This window comes from Epinephelus moara, chromosome 1, assembly GCF_006386435.1.
Source record: "Epinephelus moara isolate mb chromosome 1, YSFRI_EMoa_1.0, whole genome shotgun sequence".
Lineage (NCBI taxonomy): Eukaryota > Metazoa > Chordata > Actinopteri > Perciformes > Serranidae > Epinephelus > Epinephelus moara.
In genome coordinates this window covers 2915376-2925327 of record NC_065506.1, presented here as the reverse complement: position 1 = coordinate 2925327, position 9952 = coordinate 2915376, and the positions used below count along the sequence as shown (strand labels likewise).

General features: G+C 41.4%; 1 protein-coding gene across 1 annotated transcript in view; it reads right to left on the bottom strand.

Moving 5' to 3' along the window:
* Positions 1-1173: 1173 nt before the first annotated feature.
* LOC126388373 (uncharacterized) overlaps positions 1174-9952 on the bottom strand; it is a 38280-nt gene continuing 29501 nt past the window's right edge. Inside the window, exons 2-20 of the mRNA XM_050041482.1 lie at positions 8450-8603; positions 7625-7824; positions 6738-7092; positions 6607-6654; positions 6388-6515; positions 6008-6276; positions 5737-5820; positions 5429-5494; positions 4664-4724; positions 4537-4587; positions 3903-3947; positions 3767-3831; positions 3541-3652; positions 2789-2869; positions 2618-2710; positions 2422-2517; positions 2087-2266; positions 1838-1926; positions 1174-1419 (exon numbers count right to left, since the gene is read on the bottom strand). Of these exons, the coding sequence (XP_049897439.1) occupies positions 1266-1419; positions 1838-1926; positions 2087-2266; positions 2422-2517; positions 2618-2710; positions 2789-2869; positions 3541-3652; positions 3767-3831; positions 3903-3947; positions 4537-4539 (918 nt within the window). The 5' untranslated portion in view covers positions 4540-4587; positions 4664-4724; positions 5429-5494; ... (5 more) ...; positions 7625-7824; positions 8450-8603 and the 3' untranslated portion in view covers positions 1174-1265. The remainder of the gene's footprint in view (positions 1420-1837; positions 1927-2086; positions 2267-2421; positions 2518-2617; positions 2711-2788; positions 2870-3540; positions 3653-3766; positions 3832-3902; positions 3948-4536; positions 4588-4663; positions 4725-5428; positions 5495-5736; positions 5821-6007; positions 6277-6387; positions 6516-6606; positions 6655-6737; positions 7093-7624; positions 7825-8449; positions 8604-9952) is intronic.

Below are 9952 nucleotides of genomic sequence, written 5' to 3'. Positions count from 1 at the left end.
CTGATGAAGGAAACTTGTTCTGAAAATGTTGTTTTCTTTTCAGTTTTAATTGTTGAAATGAGTACCAGAAGGCTAAATAATAAGGCGGTTACACTGCAATGCATTTAGTATGCAGTATTTATTGCACATCAAATTAAAAAGTGTGTGCCATTGACTGTGCCACCCTCGGAGGAGTGTCACGGCAAGGCCACACCGCCCGCGGAAGCGCTGCGAATAGCCGAGAAGCGCCGAGAAGCGAAGCCAGTTTCCTTTCGGTGCACGTGTTAACCGATTGTGTCATCCACACCGGCTGCGCCCGTGGCTCCGTCGTTTCGGCGTCTGGTCTATTTTCTGCGCGAGCCGCGAGCGAATGTGTCAAGCCGGGTGACGGAGACAACAGCTGGGAGCAGAACCGCTTGTCGACCAGCGTGGAGAAATGCGCGTCTGATGTGAACGGAAGTGCTCCGGCTCGCGCAAGAATGTCGGTGCGCTGCACTTGAGTAGGGTCTAGCTGCAGCCAGAGCAAAGCCAGAGCCGCTACAAACCATGCCCCCTACAAAACACGCCCCTTACAAAACACGCCCATACAACACTACGGTGGCTGTGGAGGCCCAGAGCACTTAGAAAGCAAACAGAAAGGAAACAAAGCAATAATGGGAGCAATTTTAACAACTTTAACGGTTGATTCACAACATTAAATGCCTTTCAATGCAAACAATGCACTTGAAACAATAAATTAATACAAAAATAGAAAGTAATGTAATTAAAAAGATTATATAGGACTGCTAAATCTGGTGCATGCATCTTTTAATTTTTTTTTAATATAAGTGACTAATGTATGTGCACAAGGTTATTTTAAACTCAATAAAATAAAATATTTACAATAATAATAATTAGTAGTAGTTATTTCAATTAAAATAGGTTGTTTCCACCGGCCGTTTTTCTAAGAGCCACACTGTCACAGAGCTTGGCCTACCACATCAGATGCCATAAATATTACTCTAAGGTGATGATTTCTTATTGGTTAACAGAAAAGATTGCTGGCCCTTTGACACAAATAAAATGTATTTATTTATTTATAAATATGACCATACACAAGTCATTAAAATATGTACCTTAAAACACAAAAGTTGAGACAAATGAAACAGCCAGCAACAACTTTTATTGTCAATAAAAAAAAAAAACATTCTCATTTCACATATGTAACCCTCTTCCAGGCTACCGTGAGTTCTTAACGTATGAACCACACACACACAGTACTGGGGTTTAGGGTTCTTTTATTTTTTTTAACCCCACCACACAATCATGCAGCCCGGGGCCGAACGCGGCTCGTGCGTCTCGTCTTTTCCTCCTGTTCTCCTGCTCCCGTACTGCTCCCCTGCTCTCAGTCTGCTCTCCAGTGCGTCTCTCATGCCTCTGCCATCCGAGGTCCAGCCGCTACTGCATTTAAAGGGAGTGAGTGATTAGTAACTGGGTGCCAGCTCTGTCAATCACTCACCTGGCTCTGCTCTCCTGAGCGCTCTCCACCTCTCTCTCTCTCTCCTGCAGCCGTGCCCTGACCACACTCACCTCCACAACATATTTATGATTCTAGACTTTAGACTTTTTTGTTATTCATCCTACATACATAGATACTACAGCCTCTTCAAAAACTCCTCTGAGTCCAGAGCTCTTCTGAGTTTTTCAGCATATTTTTGTAGTTGCTGTAGTGCCTCCTTGCTCATGTTTTTTTTCCATGTAATGAGCCAATAGCCGTTTCTCACTGAACAATTTTTTTTTTTTTTTACATTGTTGATCATAAACAATGTAAAAAACAATACATATAGGTATCAGCACTCTCCTTATGTATGTAGCATACCTCAAGTCATACTGCAGTCCACATTTATACATTTCCATGGCTCTGTCAATGGAAAATGCATGGACAGCTGAAAGGGTGTGGACTGTTGCCTGTGTCATGAGGTGAACAAAAGGACATCTTTCATTTAGACATTAAAGTAGTCTGTCATGTTGCAGTTAACAAGATATTAACCATAAGTTAAAGACTGACAATAATAATAATAATACAAAATATGTTAATATGATAAATAAAAAAAGTTTCATAATTTACCTCTGGCAGAAGCTCATCCATAACAAATGCCACTTGATTGTGACATCTGGTTGTCTGTGCTTCAACCAGGCTTGTCAAGAAGCCCAGCACTCTGTCCAGCTGCTCATCCTCCTCAAAGAAAATTATCACCCTGCCCTTTGATGTTGCCCAGGAGGATGTAACTTTTCCTGCGATGACCGCCTGTAAATATATATATATATATCTTTTGGGAGGATGCTCAAAATAAATGTACAAACACTAGGCTAACAGAAGATGTTTCACTTAAATCATTCATTTATCATGTTTTGACCAAAATTAGTTTCAGTATGTGACTCAAATTTTATTTTCAAACTCACTTCAAGATGTTGGAGTAGGCTGTTATCCTGAGTGATGAACGTTACAAGAAGGTCACTAGTGACTCTTCTATGGTGTTCAGCTTGCTGAGCCCTTTCCTAAAATTTGATTAAACAGCATTCAGATGTTAAATGTAATTATTCTGGTTAAGTATATTAAATAAGATTTGTTGTTTCTTGATCCTTTGCATGTCCTTACCACAAGCCTGTCGAAAGATGCGTCTTCACTCAGGATCCCAACGTCTCTGGTTGTGGTGACCACATCATGTTGGTCCATGCTGTCATTATTGTCCTTAATCAACAAAGACATGACTTAGTGCACAGCTGTAAACACTGGATATGTTGTTCTCATGCAATAATCTTCACTCACATTAACCTGCTCTCTGGATGAAAAGCTGTAAGGCCTTTTACTGTAAATGTAGTTGGTGGCAGGGTCGGTGTCCTGTGGACTCTGCAGAAAGCAAACCATAATTGTATCAGTTTGTTTTATGGGGATCCAGGGAGGATTGACATTTGCACTTAAAATTATTGCACCCCCATTGCAAATTAGGTTTATTGACAAAATGTACAAACTTTCTGCTTGTTACAATAAACAAATCAACCAAAATTTGACACAAAATCCCACATTTTATGACTACTGCTGTCTCAAAATCATTCAATCCCCTCAATGGAAACCCTCATAAGAGTACACATTTGCAAAACTGGTGTTGTACACCTGATGCAATTTAGCTTCAATAGTTATATCAGGTGTGCTTTAGATATCACTTCAAATAACTGTACTGGCTAGAGATTTGTCAACAGTGACGTTTAAGTGCATGACAGAAATGTGCCTGAGTGACATACAAATACATTTATTGCAAAAATGACAGATGTATTCTTGAATCCATTTAAATTGTTCACGTTTGATTTGTTTATTGCCAACTGCTGAAAGTTTGTTAATTTTACTAATACACCGATTCTGCAATGGGAGTGCAATAATTTTGAATGTAACTGTATAATAACACAGTACCATCCAAAACATATTGCATAGTGTGCTATAAATGTTCATTTAATAGCTGTTTGAGTGGTGACCTATTTTCAAACAGGCAGGAGTGATGGATACTGTGTCAGGTCTTCACTGACCATGGTGCTGCTTTTGTGTTTTCTTTTTCGTGTGATCCTGAATACCGGTGGTACATTGTCATGAAGGGTTGCCTTTCCTTCTTCTGTAAAATGGGCAAACTTCCTTCCGTACCTGTAATTAACATACATTTTCATGACCCAGAATCAAGAGATAAGTGTTACCATAAAGTGTTTTTAATAATTAAATTAAAAATCGAGTTATCTTTCAGGAAGCCCTGCAGCGTACCCTTCCAGCCCAAGGTCTTCTAATAGGACAATACACCACCATCTTCTCAGGAGACACATGTCATCCTAATAAAGAGCACAGTTACTCGATAAGGATAAGTAGTGATATAATTTTTTCAATTTTCTAGGATACTTACAACACTGAAGTCAAAGCAAGCATCCATGGCAATGTACCAGGCATACTGTAGTGACGATAAATTATATAAATCAATACATGTAAGACAAAGGTAATAACTGACAGCTGACTACTCAGTGAAAAAGTGGGCACACATTTACACTGAAATATGTAGTGCAGATGAGGATATTGTTGTCATTACAGTAAATTGTATATTACAAAAGACATGACACACTGCATAGATAGAAAACAGAGCACTGTCCACAATCCATTTATTTACTTCATAGTAACACTGGTTTAAATTTTTTTCAAAAAAAGTTACTGTATTGATTTCAAGTCATTGAATTGTGTTGTATTGCTCTACATGAGCCAAACATCGTCCTTGAATTGTATTGGAGCCATGGAAAATACTACATATCATCCAGTGTATTGTTAAATCACTACTTCCAGCTTCTGTAGCTGGAACAAAATTTGGTAAACTTGTATTTATCTGGGCCCGTATTTATCAAGCTTCTCAGAATTACTCCTAAGAATTGACTAAAGAGTGAAATAAGTCTTGGCTTAAAGCTGCAATTAAAAATAATTATCAAAAAAAAAGAAAGAAAAAAAAACCAATCATGTGCCACATTACTTTATATAGCATTACCCTCACTCACCATTATCACGAAGACACCACAATCATTGCCATGTGTCTGCTTAGGAACACCCTGTATGACGGACAGTTACAGTTAACGAATAGTAGATAATTACAAATCAATTTGATAGTGATATTGCAGGCAATACCTCCAAATCCAGAGCAGTCTTCTCCGTCCAGGCTCCCACAGCAATCTGCTGTGCAACACCTCTGAGTAACAAAAAACACAGCAATGTAAAACATAAAAAGTATACACTGCTATGATTCTGTTGGGGAGAAAAAACAAAAACTGATGGTATGTCACAATATGAACAGTATCAAAATCTGTAATCCACAGAAGAGGGAACATGTCCAAGAACTGGACCATGCAAATAGGTAAATATTGATCATTTCCTAAAGTTCAACAAGGAGGATTTCTTTCTGTCCCCCTTTCCTTTTGATTGCACTGACAATTTGTCTATTTGAGTCCATTTCAGCTCTCTAGAAGCAATCTTGTCTGACCCTATAACAATCTTTCAGTGCTTGGTACATTTATTGTCACATTACCTCCTGATTGAACTTGTATGTTTGGAAATTTTTCGACACATTGGCAGGTCAGGGTAACGTGACCGCCAGAACACACAACACTAGCAACCTCAACAGATTCCTGTAGGCCTGACTGGAGAAACCATCTGCTCTTCTGAAATAATGGGAATCCAGAAAGAAATTTTTTTTCTGGAGTGGCCTCATTACCTATAGAAAATACACAGTCTGTACAATAAGCAAAAAGCCACAGCAAACTCACAAATGACTTGAAGGTTAAAACACAGACATCATCATCCACGACATATGTCTTCACATGTTGTGTTGACATTGTATGCCGCTCACAAAATTATGTTCTGTATACAGTATCTCAAATGGTATAATGTCCTTACACTCAGAAGAAAATGCCCTGAAATCCACAGGGGGATGATGAGGGCATCTTTCTGGTCAGCATCTTTCTGTTAAAAAAAAAAAGTGCTGCTTTATTAACACTTGAAAAAAAGGTTAAAATCAGTTATGCATGATGAGGGAGTACATGACATTGAGTAGTGATTTGTTAGACATAATAGTGTTGCAAGGCTAAGAGACATTTTATTTAGCTTAGTGTTTGAATTATCCTTGCATTAAATTATCCTTGATGCATAGTATTTAGGACCAGCAAAAACTTTTCACAAAATGACTATTTATGTTGTTTAATTACTGGGAAATGGAGCAGGGGATTGCAGTTGGTGGGAGGGAGCCATGTTGGGGTGACATGCAGGTCTGCAACAAAAACATCCCTTCCCTGTAGATTGAAAGCATACCAAGATTTTGTAAGTGCTAGAAAATGGTAAAGCATATGGCTCAGTATCACCTATCAATACATCTATGTAATGCATGCAAGCCTAGAAATTCCCTTTTCATCTAGTCACTTAATCTTGGTCAGTATTAAATGTCTTACATATATATATATATATATATTTTAAACCAACCTGCATATTTGCCATCTCCCGGACCAGCCTGAGGCACCCATTCCCTACCCGTTGATGTAGTTTACAAACAGCATCATACAATGAATTCTTAATGATTTTGAAAACATGAAAACATGCTTTCATCAGTAAAATGTACAGTTGTTAAGTACCATTGCCTCCATTTCTCTCTGAAGTCCCAGGGTCAAGATGTCACTTCTGGAAAGGCAAGTTGGTCCGTCTTTGATGATGAGCTCATTTCCAGGTCTCGTAACATCCAGGACATAATTGATCTAGGGTAACAGGTATAAATAAACAGGAAAATGAAAAAAAAGCATGGACATTAACAATTTATCAAAAAAAATTGTGAACAATAATGACAGTATGCAGAAGTATCTGTTTACCAGCTGCTCCTGAAGCGGATGACGACCCTTTACACTCCATGAGGCTCTGCAGGGCTTTAACGATGAAATGATTGTCATGGCCTCACATTTCCCTGAACACTGGTTAATGTTCGCTGGGTCCAATTGCACTGTAGTAAAAGGTATAACATCATCATGCCTTGTTCACGAGACATGTTTGTCTAACAAAACCAATTATATAGATGGCATTCCAAAAATTACCTTTGGGATGTGCTGGAAGTGAAGTTCCGCTCAGAAAAAGCGTATTTGCTAGAAAATGTAATAATTTAAACATAAATATAGCAGTGCATACATTATTACCTTTTTTAAAAAAAAAAAAAAATATTACACACCCATTATGGCCTTTCCAGATGAATCCAGTGTGATGTCTGCTGATGAGATTTTATGAATGTCAGCCAGGGTCTTCTCATTCAACATGGTGTTGTGATGATGAATGATAGAGCGCATGAGAAAAATATGGCTCCCCGGAGACATCATATTTAGAAAGTAGTTATTCCTTCTCATTTTGGAGAACAACTGCTCTGCTACCTGAGAATTCACCCAGCCATGCAGTTCGGGTACCAGAGCAATTTTCCTCAAGCAGTCTTTTGCATCACTGGTGTTGGCCTTGTGGAAAATGTCATAGAGAGCATAGTGTTCAGCTGAACCTGTAGAGGGGTATTTGACCAGGTTTCGCACCGCGTCAACCTGTAAAAACATGGGCAAATATTTGAACAGCCACATAAGCTTTAATGCAAAGATGCTAGCATAAATTACATTCAAAGTATTGCTTATACTCAAGCGTTTTTTGTTATGCACAAATATGCATGTAATAAATGTGACCATTTCAGGGTAAAATCTAGAAACTAATCTGGTAACGCTTTGGATTACAGACTGCATACCCCTTAGTTATAGAATACATACCTGGTAGTTACTACAGGATAAATTATTCCTAATACCTCCCAAAGTGCTAGATTATTGCTCAGTAGGTCGTACATACACTGTAATGATAAAATAGGTACCCGGTAGTTAAAAAATGACTACAGTACAAGTACCTTGTAAATTCCTGAATTGTTATCCCTTTATTGCATAACTTTACATCTTGTTCCCCTGTACCTACATATACGTATTGGTATGTACTGTACAGGTACACCATTAGTACAAAACATTACACCCTGACTCCGGAGTAATTACGCTGTACGTTGCGGGCTGTAATCCAAAGCATCACTGCTAATCTCACCTTCAAATTCATTATTTCGTTGATCAATCTGTCCTCGGATATATCCATCTCGGCTTCGTCTGCAGGGTTTGCCCGCTTGCTGCCTTGACCCTTCTGGTATTCTGTGTTTAATAACAAGTTGCTTGCCCTTGTGTGTGGTCCAATCCAAGGTGCCCATTTGTGGTAGGATGGCGATATCACGCATGGATTAGCAGCATTACCTACAGAAGGAACAACCAGATAAAAAACACATGGACTCCTTAGCTTTGCTAATTTAAGAAATATCAATGTATGCAGTTGGATACATCTGGCACAGAGCACCCTTTAAATGATGACTTTTCAATATATGAGACTGTTGAACTCCCATTAGACAGTTGCTAAAAGAACACCCCTTACCTCCCTTTGTTTCACATTGTCCAAGAACTTAACTGTTCTTTTGTTCTTAACTGTTTTTGTCACTGTTGATCATTTAGCTTGCTATAGACAGTCTGGAGGCTGCACTGCCCCACAGTTGAGTTCTGCCTTTTTTGTTCATGATCAGATGCCTGGGCAGTGATGGGAAATTGAGAACCACTTCCAGTTGAAAATCAACAATAAATTGAATTTGGAACCAATATCATCTGATGCTGATCAACAAAGGAGGAACTCAAGTGCAGGGCAGTGCAGCCTCCAGACTGTATAAAGCAAGCCAAAAGATTAACAGTGACAATAGAACAGTTAAGTTTCCCCGCACAGAATACTGACCATAAATCAATAACATAATTGACAAAGAATCAGATCAATAAGGGGAATCGATAATGGCATTGGTATTAACAAAATCTTATCAATACCCGTGGTTGGACTTACCTCTATATTTAACAACTGACCACTGGTGGCCTTGTAAATGGGGAATTAGGGCATGGTATGGCCCTACCGTCTGGCACAATGGGCACTGAAAAGTGTCCACTCCCAATTCAATGAGCTCCGGGCATGTGCCCTCCCGAAATGTTGTGATGTTGGTCTATAGGAGAATAAAATACAATTAAAATTCATACTTCCTTACTTTATACATTTTTTAAAGGAATAAAGGATTAAAGCAAAAATATATTGTTTGTTATTGATTCAATTTTCCGGGGCCCCGTCCTGGAGCCAGGCCTGGGGCTGGGGCCCGTGGGCAAGCGCCTGGTGGCCGGGTCTTTGCCCATTGGGTCAGGCCGGGCCCAGCCCGAACTGGCTACATGGGCTCGTCCCCCTGCAGGCCCACCACCCGCAGAGGGATCCAGAAGGGTTCGGTGCAGTGTGGATCAGGCAGCAGACCAAGGCGGGGGCCTTGGCGGTCTTATCCTCGGTTACGGAAGTTGGCTCTTGGGACATGGAATGTCACCTCTCTGGCGGGGAAGGAGCCAGAGCTTGTGGAAGAGGTTGAGCGCTACCCGCTACATATAGTCGGCCTCACCTCGACACATAGTTCCGGCTCTGGAACCCAAGTCCTTGAGAGGGCCTCGACACATAGTTCCGGCTCTGGAACCCAAGTCCTTGAGAGGGGTTGGACTCTCTCCTTTGCTGAAGTTGCTCCGGGTGAGAGGCGGAGGGCCGAGGTGGGTTTTTTGATAGCCCCCAGACTCTCTGCCTGTACGTTGGGGTTCACCCCAGTGAACAAAAGGGTTGCATCCCTGCGCCTTCGGGTTGGGGAATGGGTCCTAACTGTTGTCTGCGCTTATGCGCCAAACAGCAGTTCAGAGTACCCACCCTTTTTGGAGTCCCTGGGACGGGTGCTGGACAGTGCCCCGACCGGGGACTCCATTGTTCTGCTGGGGGACTTCAACGCTCACGTGGGCAATGACAGCAGGACCTGGAGGGGCGTGATTGGGTGGAACGGCCTGCCCGATCTGAACCCGAGTGGTGTCCAGTTATTGGACTTCTGTGCAGGTCGCAGTTTGGCCATAACTAACACCATGTTCGAGCACAAGGATGTCCATCGGTGCACGTGGCACCAGGACAGCCTAGGTCGCAGGTCAATGATTGACTTTGTAGTGGTATCATTTGACCTGCGATCATATGTTCTGGACACTCGGGTGAAGAGAGGAGCAGAGCTGTCATTTGATCACCACCTGGTGGTGAGTTGGATCAGGTGGCAGGGGAGGACGCCGCGCAGACCTGGCAGGCCCAAACAAGCAGTGAGGGTCTGCTGGGAATGCCTGGCGGAAGAACCTGTCAAGATGATCTTCAACTCCCACCTCCGGGAGAGCTTCGACCGCATCCCGAGGGTGGAGGGGGACATTGAGTCCGAATGGGCCTTGTTCCGCTCTGCCATTGTCGAGGCGGCTGTTGCGAGCTGTGGCTGCAAGGCCGCGGGGGCCAGTCGCGGCG